At 30.7% G+C, this 22,916-nt stretch overlaps 1 protein-coding gene across 3 annotated transcripts in view; it reads left to right on the forward strand.

Moving 5' to 3' along the window:
- Positions 1 to 22,916, forward strand: part of LOC126733787 (uncharacterized) — a 57,855-nt gene that overhangs the window by 18,759 nt on the left and 16,180 nt on the right. For 2 of the 3 annotated variants that reach the window (XM_050437187.1, XM_050437188.1), the window contains exons 3-4: positions 16,699 to 16,849; positions 16,978 to 17,138. In XM_050437187.1, the coding sequence (XP_050293144.1) occupies positions 16,699 to 16,849; positions 16,978 to 17,138 (312 nt within the window). Of the gene's footprint in view, positions 1 to 9,679; positions 9,881 to 16,698; positions 16,850 to 16,977; positions 17,139 to 22,916 lie in introns of those variants that run through there. The other variant, XM_050437189.1, reaches the window with a different exon arrangement.

A 22,916-nucleotide genomic window follows, 5' to 3' on the forward strand; every position in this document is an offset into this window, starting at 1 on the left:
GTTCTAGTGTTCCTAACAGAAGATTATATGGGACTTTATCAAACGCTTTTTTATAATCAACATAAATGCCATCTGTTGGTACACACTTTTTTGCATTACCTCTGCAAGTAATTAGATGATATACGTAGTATATATTACTATTATGTTTCTTCATGTTTTTATTACTCTTTCCCAGATTCTTGGAATTATATACCCAAAATAATCATACAATTTTCGAAGGTGCTCTTTATTTGTATGAAGTTATGACCATTTTTTAACTTATACTGAGTCTTATCAGAAGTACATCTGAACAAATATATGTATATTAACAGGCATTTTCTATAGCCAAATGGTGCGATTTTGGCAACCAAATCCGGTAGCCTTGATTTATTTACCTATTTTATTTTTATCGATTTTCTGTGAATAACCGTTTTGAAACAAACATTCAATTATAAAATACTCAGAACTGTATGGTGCACATGAAGATATAATGGAGTCATTCTGAGAACTAAACTTTATATAATATGTGATATTATTATTGATATATATTTTTATATGGAAAAAAAATTGAAAAAAAAGTTTAAATTATCTTATCTATGGTTCTACTTATTCCTTTAAATAATCGAGATAAGCAACTCATTAAAAAGGTTTATTTTTTAAGTTGCAGGCATATTTGTTTAATATTTTACGCAATTATCTCAAAATACAACTTTATTTTTAAAATTTAGGTAAGAATTGAATTATTTTGCACACAAATTAGTCATATTTCTGAAGCAGATTCTACAAATAATATGATGATTTACACTAAATTACTTATTTATTATATAGTGTTAATTTTTCAAATTACAATGCGAATTAAAAATAATGACTTATTAATGGTAATCCTAGATTTGTTCATCACAGTTTTTACAATACAATAGGTTATGTAATTTAAAACCGCCTTTAATAGACAAGTACAATAATAGCATCCAAGCAATTCCAAATATTCCATTACTAAACCAGATGGCCCACAGTTTCATATGAGGGAGGCATATGCTGCAGATCACATTTTAAAAATGGAAATGACATTGTTTTTATTACATTTTTGGGCCCGTTATAAAAGTAAAAATAGAACGGATGTATCATGAGTGAGAAATATATATTGGGTTTAGAGTTTCGAAGTTTTTTAAAAGATTATATTGATGTTTTAATCCGCCAAGTGGTTTTGCGAAATAGTCTAGCAATAAATTGTGCATTATGATTAATGGATTATATGATTAATTGAAAAAATTGTCGAAGTAATTTATTAAATTCGATATTTTTGAACCTACTTACAATTTATTCTTTACTTGATAACTGATTAATATATTTAGACAATTTATATTATCATGTATCATAAATAGTAGGTTTTCCAGAAAATGTTAGTAATTTGTTAAATTTATGTGTATTTTAAAGCCTTGTGTTTATTTAAATTTCAAGAACACTAAAATTCTACTTAAAACACTAACAGTTACGGGGGTTTATGCACGCAAAAAAAATTATTTTGAATTCATTAGCTGAGTAATTGTAAATTAAATACAGCCATATAAAGTGGTCAACCCAGACAAATCTGTTTTATTTAAATATTGGGAACTCCCCAGAGCTATTTTAAAAAATGCAGAATATGGTTATGTAGTATATTAACATTATATGTTTATGTTTAACCAAGATAAGCAGAGCACAAGATATAATTTTAAGATAAGGTAACCAACTCTCCCATAATTCTCCTCTGTTCTTGAGAAAGTTTAGTTAGGCTTAAACACATATGATGTTTCCTCACTAGTTTATGTGCAATTTTTCCAAGGCATTCAACTAAGTTTGATCTTAAAGGGCTCTTGGGCCAATTGGAGGCTCATTTAGAAGTTCTGCTCCTACTTGGTTTGCCTCGTTCTATTCCGAGAAATTGGAAATAAAATATGCAGTTCCGCAGGGTACGGTGTTGGATCTTTTACTTTTCCCTATTTACATTAAAGATAAACCTAGTTGATATTCCCACTTCAAGATATTTCACATACATTTTGCGGAGGAATTAGTGTATTTGTGAATTGGAACAGTGGTATATAGCTAATGACGTGTAACTGGATAGATGTGAATCACTTAGTAGAGGACATGGCAAAAATGTCAAAATGATCAAGTATCTTTCGCAGATTAATCCAATCCGTATAAATACATAAAAGAACACAAGCATTTCTGGGATTGTACATTAATAATAGGTCACATCAATTATCTTAGGGGAAGATTTTTATTTGGTTATTTATATATATATCTGCAAATGATTGTTAGGAAACTTGGTAGAAACTTATTTCTAGCGCCTACTTTTTCATACACTCTATCCTTCAGAAAATTGCAATAAGATACATGTTTTCAAATGGGCATTAGAGATAAAAAATCTGCTGAAAGGTTGTGGTCTAGGGGAGTTGTTAATACTGCTTCAATTATTATAGAAGCATGCTGATCAAAAAAATATAAAAAATAAGTTCAAAAATTTGCTAATTTTTAAGGTATTTTTTAGTGTAGTATATTTTTTAACAGCCAATTATCCCAGTATATAGGTTATTTGTAGTATACTCCCATAGTATCAAATAATGATATACAGAGAACTAATATTGATAACATAGAAAAAACATGCAATATTATAAAATAGATTAACAATAATCACTATAAATTGTCATTTATATAGCATATAGAAATAAAGGACTAACATAAGATAAATAGTAAAATATATATAATATATATAAGGGTCTATTGCTCTTACAGATTCAAAATTGATGACAGAAGCACATAACTTGATACTATTTGTATTATCATTAAGACACTATTTGTATACTAATTTAGCATTAAATCTACAGTTATCACCGTACATTGTATGATTCCAGGCAGAATAATAGTTTTATCTTTTTAAGTGTAGCACTGGGAGGAATATTGTGCACAACAATGTAAAAACCTCGATACAAAGATGTCTATATTAGTAATATATATTTTAGTTTTTCAGTTTTAGTGTTATTGTTTTGTAGATTGAGCATAAATTAAGCTGCAATTAATGTGCTGTTTTTTCCGTAAATATCAGAAGCAATACATTATTTGTGACATTGGACCATTACGAAAAAAATTCCAAAAGTCTGCTTTTTCTATATTTACACACCAGTTCCACATGGAATAAATTTGTTTTTTTTTTATTTGTGACTGAAGAACGGTCAGTGCCATCAAGAACATTCAACTGCTGCCCTAATGATCCTATCTATAATTAAATTCATATTATCTTTTATGTACAATTGCGCATTATTAGATAGCAACTAAGTAACACTTGATTGTCCCTCTCAGGTTAAGCGTCAAAACTTTTACTCAAGTACAATTTTGACAGTACCAGCAATCGCTTAACCTTATGCAACTTATATTTAGCACTTAAGTGTACATTTCAGAATCCGGATAATTGAGATCCTTACCTACCCTTACAAGTGTTTTCCTTATTACATTATATAATTTCTCAGATATGTGGTATCATTCTTTGTCTAGAGATCATTCCTTCCTTTAATTAAATCTGCGATATCTTTTGCATGAAGTTTTTAAAAAAACCTGAAATATGTTATTATTTTAGATTTAATGAGCCAATATTTCTCAATATTAGGTTATATGAAAGGAAATGATTATAATAACTTTTATACATGTACTACCTTATTTACTCCAAAAAACACAAAATTTTTTAAGACAAAAGAAAATTTATTACTTTTAACAATAATAAAACAGTAGTAAAAAATGTAACAATAAAACGTCGTTAAATTTTATTGCCTGTAATATAAAACTGCCATTTTTGATGTTAATATAGATATGTCCTTTAAACTCAGTAGAAAATTGGTTTAATATTATGGTTTCATCAAAATTATATGGCTTGATTTGACCCTTATGTTTATTTATTTCTCTAATCGAATTAAAAAAAATTGGTTCGTACGGACGACCTTGACTTTATTCATTCATACTTGAGAACTTCATTACAATTAGTCGTCTTATCAGAATTCTATTCAATGGATAATAGGATTTCCTGATATAATTATTTGAAAAAAAGGAAATTTAAATCATTAAGCATTACCTATTAAATTACTGTTTTTAAATAAATTAATTCGCGATATGCTAGTCATAACTTGCTAGTTATTTTTTCTTATTTTTTCTTGCTAGTTAAACAAGTACTTTAAATTATATTATTAATTACTCACCTAAGTGTCTTGATAAGAATTTGTTTAAACAATATTATCGCCATAAAAGCTTATGTATGTCTAGTGCAATTAAAAATATAATTTTTTCGCGATATACGGTATCTTGTAAACTTTCAGTGACGTGTTATTCATTTTAATTAAACTGATAAGAGGAAACCTGTTAAAAAGGTATTTTACCATACATTTTGCTCCGCTACAATGACTTTCGTTTGTTAATTTTTTATTTTAATGGTTACATTTTGAGTAATGAATATTTGTATAGTTGTTATTGCTATTTCGATAGTGGGGTCTATATTTTAAATAAATACGTAGTTTATATTTTCAACACCTTTACCATAAAATCTTCAATTCTTGAGCAGAGATAATAGCTTTGTGTGAGAGAGTGGAGATCAACGTAAGACAATAATTAAAATGAATATGGAACTATCTTCTAATAATCAGCAAACAGCTGTGAATGTTTTCTTGCAGTAATTAATGAGAAGCTAAGAGGTGATATTTTGTAAACTGAGAAATTTATTTGAAGGCCTAAAAGAAGCCTAAAAAAGCTGAAAAAGAAAAGATCAGGGAACCTTGCAGGCCATTCAACTGAAATCTCTATTTTATTTGATATTACAGCTAATGAATAGCCTATTACATCACCTGTTGTATTGATTATAATTGAGAGGTTAGCTTGGTGTAATATTTAGTAGTTTTTGGCATAGACTAGTTTTATTTGTTTTATAGTTTTATTGTTTACTTTCTTTATCCCCAGTTTTGAGTTTTCCTGTACATAAGCATAAGCCACTCAAAGATGATCAAATGAGTCACCTATTCCACTAATTTAAACTTATCAATAATAATAATAAAACACTGTAATTAATATTGGTATATTTCCTAAAATAAAAATATTAATAAAAAGTTACGTTGAAAAGGATTACGTATGTGCATATGCGTATGTGCTACAAATTTTATAGATAAAAAATAGACGAACCATGCAAAGTACTAATTATAGAAATCCCTATATTATGTAGCAATTTCTCTCAAATTGGCATCGCCTGAGACGTATTTTAACAATGCTTGGCGAATCTTTTATTTCTTTTGTCAACTTTGTAGCTATTGAAAGATCGTTCTTTTGACAAAGTGCTGCGCAATATCTATCTGGAATTACGAGAGTTACTCTGTTGCATGTATTATATTGGGCTCGCTGGTTTTGAAATAAATTTAGTCCTACTTTTATAAAGAAAAATGCAGAGTTCATAGGTTAGTAGCACCAGTCTTCCATTCCCACGAATGGCGCATTTCTGGAAAAATTAAAGTAAAAAACTTTCAAAATTGTACTCAATTATGAGTACAATTTTATTTATTTATTCAATACTTTACAAACACCAAATAGGTAATTACATGTAAAGCTAAGTAAAGACAAAATTACATACACATAAATGAAATTCCTAAAATACATGTAACAATCATAAATTTCTTAAAACTTATACCTTAGAAAAGAAAAAGAAAAGATAATTTGTTTTTATATAATAATAATAATTATATTAAAACAAACTAACCACCAAACCACATCAAATATATAAAAAAAAGAAAAAACTTTCATTATTCCTAATGTAGTAAACTTAATTTCTTTAACATATCAGCATGTATCTCACTTAGAACTTAATTACTCAAAGACATCATACAAATAAAAGGAGATTCATTTCTAGAACTAGCATAAAATATTTGTTTATAGTTTTGGATTCTAAGTCTACTCTTTGTGACATTAAAATCGATATAATTTATTAAACAACCATCATTAAATTTTATATCATTAACTATACATATAGTACAAAAACATCACAGCTTGTCTCTCCCTGCTAGCAAGCATATAATTGTAAGAGATCATAAATTGATAATGGTTATTTTTGATTAAATACAAATACCTTAAAAGGAGCTTTTGGTCCCTTTCAATTTGATCTATGTGTATGATCTCGATAGGCATCCATATTTTTAAGGCATATTCAAGATGTGGTCTCACTAGTGCATTATATAGTTTTACTATGGTGTCAAGCTGAAAGCCCTTGCTGTTTCTAATAACAAAACCAAGGGACTTTAATGCTTTGTTCCTAATATGAAGAAAGTGGTTGTTGAATTTCATATTTGATTGAAAGTCTTTTACTTCATTTTTTCTTGTTACCTGATAAGATTTACTGACGTTATATGAATATAGGATTGGGTTTGTTTTTCTTGTAAATGTAATGACTCCACATTTATTTATATTTAGGAACATTTTGTTGGCATTAAACCAGTTACACACATTATCAATATCGTTTTGGAGAGCATCACAGTCTGTCCTTATGGTCTTGAAGTAATCCGCAAACAGAGTCTGAGAGGCAGCCAGGTAGCGTGTTTATGAAACACAGGAAAAGTAACGGCCCCAAATTGCTTCCCTGGGGAGAATCCCTGAAGAAGCAACCATATTCCATGATCTCTGAGTGCCCACCTTCACCCACTGTACTCTTTGAGATAGGTATGACTCCATAAAACCATATACATTTTTGGACACTCCAATGACAACCTGCCAAGCAATATTTGATGATCAACCTTATCTAATTGAATTTTATTAGATATTGCTTCATCCGCAAGCTCTGATATAGATAAATTTGTTACAGTGGATCTGTTTTTCATAAAACCATGCTAAAATTTGGATATTTTAGGATTTAAAGATGAAGACAAGTCATTATACAGTATCATTTCAAAGATTTTTGTCAAGACATTAATCAAACTTATTGGACGATATTTTTTGATTACTTTCTTATTACCACCTTTAAATATAGGTGTTATTTGTGCTGTTTTTAATGCGTCAGGAAACTGATTACTAGGCAATGAAAGATTAACAATATGTTTTAGAGGGTTCACCACATATTCAGCAAGACCTTTATAAATAAAAGCAGGAATATTGTCTGGCTCAGTTTAATATACTGTCTTCTGTAATTTATGAAAAATTAAAAGCATTATTTGTAAAAACTGTGTTGTTTATGTCATTATTTGATGGTTTTTCAAAAATGGACTGAAAATGCTCTGCAAAAGCATCAGCAATACTTTTAGCATCGAACTATGTATTTTGGTAAAAATTTTGACGCACCCTCGAACAAAAAAAACTCCTAAGAAATTTAGAACTAAAAAAAGATCTACAATATCTGCCAAAATGGTTTCGACGTAAAAAAAGAACAAACTTTTTTGATTGAAACAGATTTTGTAATCCTGAAATTTCCATAAATACTTGATTGGATTTAAATCTGGATCACTTCATTGCCTGAAATGTATAAGGCTTCATTAGTCAGAATAACCTGAATACCTGAACGATATAAAGATTGTCTATAGTCTATACCATACCAAGAAAAGCATCCCATTACCACCTCCATGTTTAATTGTTGGCAAAATGTATTTCGTATTTACTCTTTGGCACTTTAAGCTTCTAAGTTCAATTCGATCCTCTGGTGATACTATTCTATCACTAGAGAATACATTGTGTTTGGATTCATCGCTAAAATGTTTCTCTTGCAGATTGAAGTTTCATGTTTTTTCCGTAGAAAGGACCTCTTTGCAGGTCTGTAGCTCTTATGTTCACCAAAACACAGTCTTCTACGTATTGACCGTACTGATATATTGGAAAATTCACAAAATTTCGGATGGAGGTGAAAATTTTAGGATATCCAGTGCTTTTCCTGGGATCGTGTGACCAAATATTCCGTATCCTTTAATTATTTTTGACAAGGTATTCTTACGGACTTCAATCTTGTAGCAATATTGCACTGCTTATTACACTGTTTTTAAAATTCTATAATTTTCTCATGGATATAGTTTGAATCATATTTTCTTTTTGCCATCCTATCATTAGTTGTAATTGCAAAACATGAAAGTTCCAACCATTATGGCTAACACTGTTTATAAACTTATCATTGTAGTTGTCTATCTAAGGTAATTCCTACTCATCATTTACATCACATATATCTCCTCAGTATGCAGTGTCCAGTGTCCATTTAGTAGTTTCGTTACTATTTTGATCTATTTTCCATGTACTAAAATTCTACTTATAATGCTTGCAATGCTGTATATGTTAAGGGGAAGTTCAATATCATTTATTTCAGTTCGGTGTCTCGATATTCGATTCCAGGGTTTTTGAGCTTCTTGCTCGATAATGTACGTGCTGGTATGTTTCTAAACATGAACGGAAATTTTTAAAACAATAAGTTAGAAAACAATGGTACATGTCTTTTTTAAACAAAAGGCTAGATCAAATCTGACATAGACAATTACAAAACAGGCAGTAATATCCATTATGCATTAAATTAAATTTCCGTCGCAGTTTGCTAAAATGAAGATGAAAGTGATAAGTTTGAAGAAATAGATATAAAAATACTTCAGCAAAACTACTATTTTTATTAGGATTTTTTTAAGCCACAGTCAGAATAATTGCAAAAGAACTATATACAAAATACAGTTACAAAATCATACTAAAAAAATGACATAACATTTCGACGTTCTTTTAATTCAAAACATTTTTTTAAAATTTAATTTTATATGATAAAAGACATATAAAATCACATTAGATGTATCACAGTAAACAAATATTAACGTGCATTGCAGGAAACCTTCAGAACTTACCAACACATTCAGACATCGTTAATTACATTTGCCTAAAAATAATTTTGTACTTCTCTTTCTTAATGAGGAAAAAAAACTCTTTTGGAAAATTTAGTTCGTATCTAACCATTGAAAGACATCGTATATGTAACCATATATTTATTAAAATATAAAGATTCAAGAAGCGTTCTCATTAAACTAGGTGCACTAAAACATTTTTCACATAAATATTTGCCTACCGATAAAAGCGTGGATCATAAGGAAACAGTTATGAAATATCTTTTTTCAAAAAACTGGCAAGAGATATTCTTCAGCACTAACAATTTTATATTAATTATTTATATACTAGTCTATATCAGGTGGAGATAAATACACGACATACCATAACTAAAGCAAGGTTAATGAGTTGTCATTGTTAGTTGATAACCTTTTGATGGATTGTTATGATCTCATATATTGATTGTTGGTTTATAGTAAACGTATTACGTATTAACTATAAACTTAAATTTCGATAAAAATTTTCCAATCTTGCACCTATTTATTGTGACATTTACTTGAAATCCATTCAAAGAAATCAAAAATTTCCCAGGTGTTACATAAAACCAATTCTTTTTGAGAGTCAGATGCTTATTTTACCACAAACTAGTCTGAAATCGGACCTCTCGCCGTGGTATTTCACCGTGGAAAGAAATTTCTGAACGTCCTTGCCGAGGTCGACCGACTGGTATAGATTACACGCGAATAGCGTTATAACACCGTGTACATATTTACTACAATACAGTTTACATTAGCGCTCGTTGACTTTATTAACTATCATAATACAATAGATTACGCTATTATAATTATTTCGCACTTAGGTAGACAATGGAGAACGACTGACGATCTGTTTACCCATTCTTTTGTGGAGTTATTTGCCATCATAAAGATGTGTGTTAAGGGCAACTTGTTTAATTTGCAAATTGTTGATGGATCACAGTGTTTTTCGCATTTTGTTTGTCTTTAAACAACTCAATTAGTAAGAGCCGGAGATTTTTTTTAATTAAAGGGATATTACTGGGTTGTTAAATGTAAGTAACTTGACCTCTTTATCATCAGTATGAATATATTTTAAAATGTTAAATTATGGATTATTAAAATATCCATTTACAAATAATTGGATTCATTCATGATCCTCTAGCTGTATCCAGTTGTTGTTGGAGAAATGCTATTTTCATTAAATATGGGCTCTTTTATAAAAAGTTTATAACAGAGATCAATATCAATCTCTCTAATGGTGTTCAGCTATAATAGGAACCTGTCACGTCAATTCAACGGTATTAAGGGTATTTCTTTTGAATCAATCTCAAATTAAAAATCTAGGTGTAGTTTCAGCTTATCTTTTATACCCCATATATCAATTATGGTAAATCACTTTAGTTGTTGGATTTTATTAAATGCTGTACAAAGGATTTCCTTAATGTCCTGGGAAACTTGACTATTGTTATGTTCATTTGCGGGGCTCCATTTAGATTACTATTTATGTGCATATTGCATAGGCCATTAGAAAGTTCAAGATAAATAAATTTTATTTAAAAGCCACAAATAATGAGTTGCTATGATTTTGAAAGTTCATTCAATATTATTACTCTTCAAAGCAGATAGTTGCATAAGAAGCTTGCCATGCTTTATAACATATTGCACTCATTAGTTTAGTCTAAGAATTCTAAAAAATAAGTTAACATTCTTCTGCAGCTTCTAAAACACACAATACTAAATCAATCCTTCTATATCCGGTTTTTAAGTCTTCTATGAAATAAAATGCTTCTCATATATGTGATATATTAAAATATTCTTTATTACTTATTTTGGACAATAATTAGGTTGTTAACGAAAAGGTTTCTACTGAGATCTATAACTTACTTAGATCTTTTCATCATTTGCATTTGCTAATTTCTGCTTTTTTTGTCGTTTTAAAATTTAACCAATATTTAGAATTGATTTATATAATAATTCCCTGCATTCACTTTATTCGTATTATTAACCTAATTAATTATTTCTTTTCATTTAGCTCTTCTTCATTGTCCAATTGAATTATGTTGACTTTACTGGCTTGAACAAACAATTGCATTTGTACAAGCCCTACTTTCGATTTCATAAATGACAAAAATTCGTCATGCCTTTATTTGCTTCTATCTTTGCTCAAATTTCAGATGTAATTAAATAGAGACTTTCCTTATTTAATTTTCAAATCAACGCTTACTAAGGGGTAATTATATAAAATTACTTTTTCTTTATTCTTTAACACACTCTTCACTTTCCAAAGTTAGATATTAGATATGTGTGATAACTTATTGTGAGGTATCATCGAGTACGGCCGAATAATTTTGAGATAATTGGCTCGTTTGGGAAACAATTGCTTACGCCATAAAAGGATTGAAAAGAAGGTTGCAAAACTATTGTGTTTTATTTGAAAATTTATTTATTTTGTTATTTACTAATTAGAAGCAAAATATTTTTCACAGTAAGTCACTAATAACAGAAATATTATTACAGCAATGCGTAAACACTCCAATGCTTCCATGAAATATTTGCCTGAAGAGGCTAATGAGAAAGCCTGAACTGGAATATTGTACCAAATACCGTATCTAATGATTATTCTTTCAGAATTGGAGAAAATACTGCTTTTTAGAGCCTATACAGATCCCATCTGAATTTCATTGTGTGCACCAGAATTTTTTTCATGTTTGCCAGATGATAGGTTTGATGATATTTTGCTGGTTTGTCCTTTTCTCTTTAAAGCTGAGAATTATATTTCTCAAACTGTAATTGAAAAGTGCCACTGAAAAGCTGAAATCTATGTGCGGAGAATTTACCAAAGTTTACTAGGTTAATAAACTTCTGCAGTCAATTAATGGCTATATATTAAATAACTGAGGAGCTACGATATTTTCTTTTGAAGATTTGTTTTTATTCTTGTGACTGTTTATGCATTACTAACATAGAACATTGAAATAAGACTAACTAGAATCAGTAATCTACAACTTTGTTTGAGTTCAACATGTGCTCAGGGGCAAGAGGGTGTTTTGTTTACAAAAATGTTCACCAATTCTCTGTTGTCAAGTTTACACACATTTTCGAAAGAAGAAGTTTTTAGCTATATAGGGTGTTTCAGAACTATGGGATCAAACTTCTAGGGGTTGTTCAGTGCAACAGTAGAATCCATTTGAGTATAGGAACCCATGTCCGTAAATGTGTCACTGCGCCACTACGGCCCTAAGACGCGTTTAAATTTAGAAAAAATATTAATTACCTAAATAGGATCTGATGCATTTATTTTTACCTTTTGTATATGATACCATCACAACAATTGTTCAAAATGTCTTCCTCCAACCTCAATACACCGATTTAAACGCCGCACATGATTTCGGCGGACTACACTAAAAATTTGATCCTCGTTTTGAATGATTTCAAATGCTGCTGTTATTCGACCAATTAAGTCTAGCTCTGATTCTACTGGAGTTTCGTAGACTAAAGACTTTACATGTCCCCACAAGAAAAAATCGAGCGACGTTAAATCGGGTGACCTAGGAGGCCAAGAAACTGCTCCACCTCTGGCAATTCAACGGTGCCCAAACCGCTGAGCCAAATACTCGCGTACTTGTACAGCAAAGTGAGCCGGCGCCTCATCATGCTGAAACCACATTTGCTGTCTAACGTTTAGTGGAACATTTTCAAGGAGTTGTGGAAGAACTTCCTCCAAGAAACTCAGATAAATAGGGCCTGTTAACCGTTCCGGTAGAAGGTATGGCCCAATTAAATAATCATCAACAATGCCTGCCCATACGTTGACAGACCAACGATTCTGATGTTTTCTTGGAAAAATTGCATAACGATTTTCTTCGTCCCAAACATGGCTATTCCTACTATTAAAAATACCGTCTCTTGTGAAAGAGGCTTCATCCGTCCGCAAAACATATCGTAAAAAATTTGGTTGTGCAATGATGTGATCCAGAAGCCATCGACAAAATTGAACTCTAGGATGATAATCGGCTGCAGTCATACCTTGAACTTTCTGGAAGTGGTAAGGATGGAGTTGTTGCTCATGTAGTACCCGCCAGACAGAAGCGTTACTTGTATTCATATTCTTAGCGACGTCACGTGTGCTATTTGATGGTTCATCGGCAACTCGCTGAAGCACCTCTTCTTCAAATTCGACCGTTCTTACGGTTCTAGCAACACCAGTATCATGCATCTTGGTCTTAAACATGCCTGTCTCAGCGAGCCGCCGATAAACCGCAATAAACTTTTTGTATCCAGGATGCCGTCGTTCGGGATAACGTTCATGATACAACCGCGATGCTGCTCGTGCATTGCAGTTTGTTGCTCCGTATGCCAAATGCATATCCGCCAATTCTTGATTGGTAAAGTTTTCCATTAGCAATAAATGTTTAAAAATTGTAAGCTCTAAAATTTTTAAACATGATATTGAGAATTCACATTGATAAGCGTTGATTTTAAACAATTGTTGTTATGGTATCATGTACAAAAGGTAAAAATAAATGCAGGAGATCCTATTTAGGTAATTAATGTTTTTTATAAATTTTAACGCGTCTTAGGGCCGTAGTGGCGTATAGTGACGTATTTCCGGACATGGGTTCCTATACTCAAATTGATTCTTCTTCTGTTGTACTGAACAACCCCCAGAAGTTTGATCCCATAGTTCTGAAACACCCTGTATATAAACACATATAATAATTTTAATTTAACGTATTGGTGTTGGATTTGAATTAAAAATAGAAATAGATTTAAGCTATTCTAAAAATAACATCTTCAAATAAAGAAAGTATTAACATTTTTATTCCTAAAACTGCTTCTAAAAAATTTGAAATGGCGACACCGCAAGCAAAAGCTCAGTGATGCGCGAAATGTCATCTTGTCAAATGAAGAGAACCGTCATCATAAAGGTAGAATAAGGGATCATAGAAATAAAAAACCTGAATGTGAAGTTAGTGTGTGTGAAATACGAGAATCTTTATATTTTTAAATTCAGATATTTTTTTGAAAAAAACTTATTCATTAATAGGCTATAAGGAATAAAAAACTCGAGTTTTGTCTATGGTTTTATTAACAGAACTGATTTTATCTTTTCTTGTTGTCTTAATAGAAAAATAGTGTATTAAAATGTTAAAAAATTGTATCTTAAAACAAGAATTATTAAGAAATCTATATATAATAATTATAAAATATTTTATTTCCATAAAAATGCCTTTTAGATTAGATATGTAGGTAGGTACCTTGACTCTAGTGAAGTACCTTAAAAAAAAGCATAAAGAATCCGTAAGCGGTAATATAATTTATATTTAAAGCATAACCTATTATTAATAAATATTTATCATGTAAATATTTTTTGACGACGTTACTGGTAAATATTCCTTGTGTCGGTAGCATCAACAATGTGATCGAGCGGCGTGGTTGCCCTTTTCTCTAATATACGTTATCTACATTTATTTAACTTGAATTCTATCTAACAAGAATATTGACTTCTTTATAAAGTGTCTAATCATATTATTTTATTTAAAAAGATGCTTCATATTTTATTAAAGAGGAAGTAGTATTGTTTTGTGTCTGTTAAAATAAGTAACTATTATAAAGGTTTTTTTTTCTACAGAAGCATTTGGCATCATTGCATCAGAGATATTGCAAGAAAACAAACTGCCAATAGTTCGGCAGTAATGCTAATTCTAGCCTTTCAATGATCTAAGATAACTAAGAGTAAAATAATAGAGAATCAAACAGTTGAAAAATGTTCGCACTAGAGTCTTTTTTGTATTTAAATCACGCAGCTAAGATAAAAGTTACAGCATTCGGAATTTATGTGACTTTTGTCCATCATACCCATTGCGTTGTACTATGTGGAATACTATCTATAATGATTATTGAATTGTCATAGGTACATACTTTTTTGGTTCATTAAATATTTTCTCACTATAGTTTTCTCCTAGACGATATTGTTTCAAACCCTGATCCCGCATACAAATATCTTCTTCAAATATCGATTACACAAACCTAATCTTACATAAGCTTTACGTGGCCTTTTAACAGGAACATTATGATTCCAAGACACACGCGATGGATTGGCTTTTCTTTTCGAAACGTCCTGCGGGGCGCTAGGTTGGCAGGCATATACAGAACGAAATGAATAAATTAATCGGACAAAAATAAATTAACCAGGGACTGATGCCAGGAATAATAATAAAAACAAATAAGCCGTCGACCGGAAGTAACGCGGCAGGATGTGTTCCGTTTTTCGATGCATTTAGACTAACGTTGGATATTTATTATCGCGGATGGGTGCAGTTAAAGAAATGATTTGTTTAAACAGTCTTTATCCAAGCTGAATAATGTGTATTAAATTATCGTTTATTGTTTGGTAAGATCTATACGGTCAAGGTTTAATAGATTTAGAGAAAGAGAAAGTGCTTTAGATGTTCTATTGAAAATAATCTACAGCTAGGAAAAATAATAGAACAAATATTTGTTTATAGAGACGTTTATGAAGAAATTAATGACGAATGTAGTTAGCTTTTATGTTGAAGACATAACTGATTAGTAGATCGGTTTACGTCTACAATAAAATAAAATCTTGATCGTCCACGATGACACTGCAGACATTTCATTTCGTCGTGTTCTCCTATGGTCACTTATTTTTGGTTTAGGCGCATTAACCTCTATAAGCTTCGCTGTGATTGAAATATGGCTTTTACAGTGTTACCAGTTGATATCTTCCTACCTCATTTACATTATGTTTCTCTTAGGAGGTCTCTTAAACATATTAGTATGTTCATTTTGCACATATTTTTTTATTGTCTTTATTAAGAAAGGAGAAAAAAAATTGGTCTGGACTCTTTTGCAGAGTAGTTTCTACCTGGCTTTGTTATAAAGATTGTTCTAGTCTTTTTTTGATAAGGAGTAGGTTTCCTATCGTTAGACTAACTCTTTTTATGATAAGTTCTCTTGCACATTTTTAGTTATTCTTAGTATTATTTATTACTAAGAATAGTGAATAGAATTAAATGATCACAAAATAGTATAGTTACCAGAGTATCACTATTTTCCATCATCATCTCTTACTGGCTGAAACTATTTACATTATAATGTTTTAAGAGTTTGACTTATGAGTGGCCACAACCGCTTTTTTTTTAGTAGATAAACTAATTAAGCACATTTTCTAGAATTTGCAATTTAGTAAATCGAATCTGGCCATTAGGTTCATTTCATTGATACGGACCTTGACAAAGCTTTTGATAAAGTTTGTCACAGATATTTTAGTAGTTAATTTGAAATAAGTTTAGTCTTCTTGATAGAATGGTGTTTATATGTGAAATTATGTGCTCTTCTTATCTGCAGTTTTTATAAGGGTTTTGGTAAAAAGACATTCATGTCGACACTTGTATATAAATTAGTTATATTGTATCTTAGTTATAAGAGTCACTTATTCAAATTTAAAACTGCCACTGCCTTATTTTTATTAAAGGCATTTGTAATTTTAAAACTATCCTAATATCTAAATTTAAAACTTAAAATAAACTTGGTCTCTATATTTCTGTCAAGTAAGTTCAAATTTACGAAAAGTTAAAAAAAAACTAACAAAAATATGGCTGCGTTTATACACAAACTATCTTTTTGAATCGAGGCCAAAATTGATTAATAATGCGGAACAATTTACTGAAAGTTTTAATTTTGGTAGTACACTGCGCTATTTTCCAACGGAAGTTTTATTAATATCAGTTTTAGTTAATTTTAGTTTCAAGGTTTTAACATGTGATAAAAGCACTTAAAAACTTTAATTGATTACTAAAAAAATTTAGGTCACTTTTTTAATATTATTTAATCTATTTTATTTTAGACAAGAAGTAAGAGATCATATGGTTCACTGGGACGCAAAATTTTCTTTTCCTTGCAAAATGATGGCGAATGCCTCTACAGGAGTTATGGAGAAATGCATTCTAAGAATTTCAATTAGGAAGGAATGCAAGGGAGGGCGAAGTTTTACCAAGGTAAGCTATGTAATCCTTTGTAGTTATACAGTTTCGTAATAAATTTTGTGTATATTTAAGCAGGGAACATTCTAAATCTATTGATTTTGACGCAAACAATAGTTTTACATTTCTTGTCATTTTTTCAGCTAGGATTTGTGGACTTAAATCTCGCGGAATACGCTGGAGCAGGATTAATACATAAAAAAGCTTTATTGGAAGGATACGATATGAGGCATAGGCAAGACAATAGTATGCTCAAGTTCAGAATTCAGCTCAATATGATCGCTGGCGATATTTTGTTTAAAGCGTAAGTTTCCGTATTTATCGAGGTAAACATATTAGGGGACAAAGTTTGAAATCAAAACTAATATTTATTTCAAGCAGTATACTCGTATTTCGAGAGAGCTTCCACCGGATAGGAAAGGTCGCGGTTAAATCAAGTTTTTTGTTCGCCAAAATTAAAAAAAAAATATTTTGTTTACACCAATTTCATGAGAATAAGTTTTCATCTCTGACACTTTTTCGTATATTTTACAAAACATACACAGAGATAATTGAACGATATATTCAATGCGACCGATCCAGGAAAGATTATTATCACTATTCCTCGACATTTTATTGATTTTGTGGTACGTTCGGAGGTATTACTTAATTATCTACTATTATTATACCTTGATTATTTTATATTTGTTTCCTAGGAGGAAATAGCACGCACAGTTTTAATAAGCCATAAATGAAATATAAGCAAAATAGAAGGAATTGATCCCACAGTCCTCAATCAATTCTCTTACTGATCTAGCCTCACTCAGTACATAGTACTCAGTACTTTTATTATATTTTATTTGGTCGCTTAGACAGCTTTTTACAATATCAAATATACCGTTAAAGGGTAATTTGTACTTTTCGCTAAGATTGAATACCTCTCTATTAGCTGACAATAGGGTTAGAAAATGGCTCCGATACGTGGATGATTGCTTAGCCATAATTAATACTGAAAATTCTCAACGAAATATTATTTTAGATCTCCTTAATAACTTACACCCTAATATTAAATTCACTATTGAAATAAAAGCAAATAATTGTATTAATTTTCTTGACTTAAATATTTCAAAAACTGAAACTAGTTACCGACGACTTAAACTGACCACATTATTCCATCTAATTCGAATCATTCTAAGTCCCATAAAATGTCAGCTCTTAATTGTTACAGAGCTCTCAACATCTCTTTAATATCTTTTAACTACAAAGAAAAAATTACCATTATTAAACAATTAGCAGTTACTTTAAATCCTACCGCTCATTATATCGCCGTCTAATTAGACTCTGCAAATAAGCTCATTATTCAGTTCGCATGAATAAATCGCCAAATAAACAAAGCTAGTGCTGGAAGATAGTTAACGACATCCGCCTTAAGGGAAAGTATCAACCAGTTGTAACATCAGAGGTATCTTCGGACGAACTTAATGTCTTGTTTTGTAGCCTAGCTCAAAATCTTCATAAGGGTCTAACCACATCACAAGATCCACTTAGTTATTTGAGAGATGCTTCCCATAATAACTCTTTCTTCTTCATGCCAACTAATATAGGAAGTAAAAGAAACCCTATGCTCAATTAAAAACAAAAATTCTTCTGGAGAAGATGGGCTATCAGCAAAAATCTTTCTCAACTTACCTGATGCAGCATTGTCAACTCGATAGATGCATCTTGGAGATCAGGAGTATTCCCAACCTGCCTGAAATCTGCAAAGCTAATCCTCATCTACAAAAACAGAAATCCTGGTGAGCCTGCAAATTTTAGACCCATTTCTTTATTATCTATGCTATGTCCAAATTGGTAGAAAAGCTGGTCAAGAGAGGAATGATAAACTTTTTAAAATTAAATAACATTCTTAGCAGGTATCAGTTTGGATACCAAGAAAAGGTAGGCACCGGTGATGCTATCTATAACTTCCTTTTCGATCTGTATAGCCAAATGAACGGTGGTGGAGTTTCCGTAGTAGTCTTTTGCGATTTGTCAAAAGCATTTGATTCTGTTAGTCATGAGGTTCTGTTGTGGAAGCTCCAACTCTATGACTTTAGGGGCATAGCGCAATCTTGGTTTTCCTCCTACTTAAGAGATCATCGTCGACGTGTGTTTATTGGTTCTGTTTGTTCGGGGTATCACTCAGTAAATTGAGGAGTGCTACAGGGATCTGTCTTGGGTTTTGGTGCTTTTTCTTCTGTATGTTCATGATTTAACAGTTAGAGGAAATTTACTGTATTTGTTGACGACACCACGATTTATGGCACAGCTTAGACAGCAAGTCTCTGCAAACAGATTTACAGCAATTAAAGATCTGGCTAATCTCTTGCTTTTGCAAAGCATATTATTGGTCTTGCTAAGGCGATAACTTCAGACTGTTTTGCGGTAAGGTTGACAACCGAGGAACTTGGTGAATAGGTTGGTAGATCTGTTTATTTTGCTTTGATTGAATCGCGTATTAGGTATGGTCTTTGTTTCTGGGGAAATGCTAGCCATTATCTTATCCAGTCAATTATAATTCTGCAAAAACGGACTCATCGGTACATTTCCGGGGCAAAACCCACAGTCTTGTTGCTTGACCCCTGTTCATCAAAGAGAGTGTTCTGACCGTTATTAGTATCTATATCCTGAAAGTGGCTAGCATCTTTTACAAAGGTCATAAATTCATGGCAGAAAATCCCGTGTACGTGACACGTCAAGTAAACAATTTGCGTCTGCCTATCCCTATATCTACCTTGACGCAGAAATCTATCATCTATGAAGGCATAAAGGTATTTAATCGCCTACCTCGAAAGAGAAATAAAACAGAATTCTAAATACTTAAATTTAATAACTTACAGCACTACCACCAATAACCCAATCTCTCTAACCAAGGATATCTATTCTAAAATCTTTATTTGATCCTATAAGTGATACGGTGCATAACGTTTCATACTAATGCCCCTTTATAATTTTTTTTTTTTACTAATATTTACAAAATAAAAAAATATGTTCGTTTAAGTAGTAGTCCTTTAACGAGTAAGTAATTTGTGATTTTGTTTAGTTTTATAATTTTTACATTTGTGGAACCGTATGTATTCTTTAAAGAAATAATCTGAAATTCTAATTTTACTGATTTTAAGCTGTTCACTGTTCACTTTTCTAATGCATTAATCTCCTATCTGTAATGTTAACTTGCCAATACGGTATATTTCTTACGCTGAATATATATTTGTATTCCATTGGACTTTCTCGATACGCATTTTGTGTTAATGGTGTTTTAAAATTAAATTAGTATTTTTGAGGAAAAAAATCCAATAAAAAAAAATATTATTTAATTAAAAAAATTATATTATTAGTTAGAAATGCCAGCAAGAAATACCTTCTTGGCTGTTGCCAAGAAAATTAAAAGTCTAACAAACTAAAACACTACCAATAATATTTTTACTAAACTTTAAATTTTCTGGATTAGTCCTCATATACATTGGATTTTAAATAGCCCCAGAAAAAAAAAATACAACAGTGTAAAATCTAGGTATCTTGCGGGCGATTCAATAGGTTCCACCAACGCACTGTTTGGGGAAAAACAATTAAAAAAATAGTTAAATAGTTAAAATCGTTTTAACAGAATTTAAAATAAATGACCAAACGTTCCATTTCAAGACATTTTGCTTTTTGACACACATTAAAATTAAGTTTTAATTTTTACAATAATTCATTAGTTTAGCTTTATTCACTTTTAGTGTGTTTTTTTTCAATACTGCAATTAAAAACAAGAGTTTAAATTAAAATAATTAAGATATGCTTACTTCTTAAGAGACTCTGCAAACTTCAGTTTTATATAAATAAACTAAACTAAAATTAATATTTCGAGGGTAGATGTCTTTTGACTAAGTAAATTTTCAATTTGAAACTAACTCCATACATAATTTGGAAAAATAAATTGTAAAACCATCTTGAATTGCATAAAAGAAAGTGTAATAAAAAATTGAAATCTCATTCTCATCCACAACTTGCATAGAAATAGAACAACGCACACATATAATTATTACCCTCAAACAAAAAACTTTTATATTCATTTCCCCGATAAAGTCTATTGATAATTTCGTATGCAAATGCCAACACAAACTGTGTGCATGCACGCAACTATTATTTGCGCCCTTGGAACAGTTTAACAATAAGTTTTTAAGGGAGCTAATTTAAACTAAGTCCCGGGAGGACTTTTGTAGGGGAAACATAGAGTAATGCTGTGGCGTGCAAAAAGCTTGCGTTCCGTGTCAGATAATATAAAACGGTCGTAAGGGTATCGAGGCAAATATCGCGTTAATTCCTTTTTATTTAATTAATGTGGTTAACAGTTTCTGTGGGTTTTTAGGCGTATAAACTTGCTGACAAAATGTATTTAATGTGACAGAAGGATACACATAAATTTTAAACTTGTTTGAAGAGTTTAATCATAAGGGTACCTTTTTATGAAATTTAATGTTGGACGTTGTTAGTTGCCCAAATTCAATTATTAATATTCTCCCTTCCCAGGGAAAAACCGAAGTGGCATGTCCGACAAAAAAAAGAAAATTGTCTAGAAATAAAGGGTGCTTAAAGAATCACTAGACTTTAGTTCAAAATTCGAAAAACCCAAAGTTTTATGATGTAATCGCCGCAAACAGCTCTTAAAAAAGAACTAATTAGCAGTTTTTTAAAAGCTGGAAGTGCAGTTTCTGTGGAAAAAATGAAAAGCCGCCCTTTTTCAATTGGAAATATATTTTTTCGCTTAATAAATCAATAATTTGATCGAGTGGTTGTTAAAAATTGTCTTTAAACGATTTCTTGCTTGTGTTCCAAATGCACTTATCATGTTTGTTCACTGGGACGGGAGTATTGGTATCTTTTTGTATAAAAAAATGTTATTTAATTTTTCTTTGGGCGTTATTCGAAAAGAATTTCAATTTTCCGTCTTCTAGGAACCATCATCGGCTTTATTTTTTTAAATACCACCGGACTTTTGTCATTGTATTGTCTACCTATGTCTGTTTAAGTAACCCCATAAAAAATTATAAAATTGTGGTTCTTTTTTGTCCATGTCCAATATCACAATAATAAAAACAAAAATCCATACCAGATCGCATCGCATCGGTATATGTTGGCGCTCTGACCTGCTGAAAAAGTTGTCAGTCATCGTAAAGTTGTAAGTTTAAAACTATAATGGGATGTTTTCGCAACAGTATTCCCTAATCCAAGCAATTAAATGCTCTTTAAAAATCAAACGCAAAACACTGCAGCAGCCAGCTCCTCATTAAGACCAAGATACAATCTTTCAAGAAAGTTTGCATTCCATATGTTTTTTTATTATTTTAGAAGTGAATTTTTAACAAATATACGACTATTACAAATTATTTTTTTAAAGAGTACACATCCTTCTTGACAAATTTTTTCACTATTTTTAATAACATCGGTGGTAAAGGCCTATAAAAAAATATTGCTAGAACAAGACTTCCTAATACATTCAAGCAGCTTGCTAAATACTTTTAAGGAGGTTTAAGAAAACCAATTCCCTAACAGTATTTTATTACATGTAATATTTAAAATCTTACATGGATATTCTCACTAAATCTTAAACTAGTGTTCGCTGCGCTTTTTCGTTTAAGAGTAATAAACTTTACAAATATTATTAGACCCTATGCTTGTGAATTTTACGAGATCTTTAATAGTACCCCATAAGCTAGTAAATTTTAATAGTAAATCTAAATATGTTTGAATATATTGGTCCATTGCTACCAGCAGCCTGACTCTTTGAAATCAAGTTAATTCCGTGTGTTAATTTTACCCTACATAATAAAACACAAATTAAATCATGATACATCCCATTAATTTCATTTTGTTTTACGTATTATTTATTTCAATTTATTACTTGATACGGAATTAAAATTTATGGTAATTTAATTTAAGTAGTTAAATGAATAAAATAAATTATAAATAAAGTTTAAAGAATCAATAATTTTTTAAACGATTTTTTTCCTGGCTATATATAAAGCCGATAATATAACATAAAAATTTTGGCTACTACTACGCACACGTGTGAATTTAT

Source organism: Anthonomus grandis, chromosome 3 (genome assembly GCF_022605725.1).
Source record: "Anthonomus grandis grandis chromosome 3, icAntGran1.3, whole genome shotgun sequence".
Taxonomy (NCBI): domain Eukaryota; kingdom Metazoa; phylum Arthropoda; class Insecta; order Coleoptera; family Curculionidae; genus Anthonomus; species Anthonomus grandis.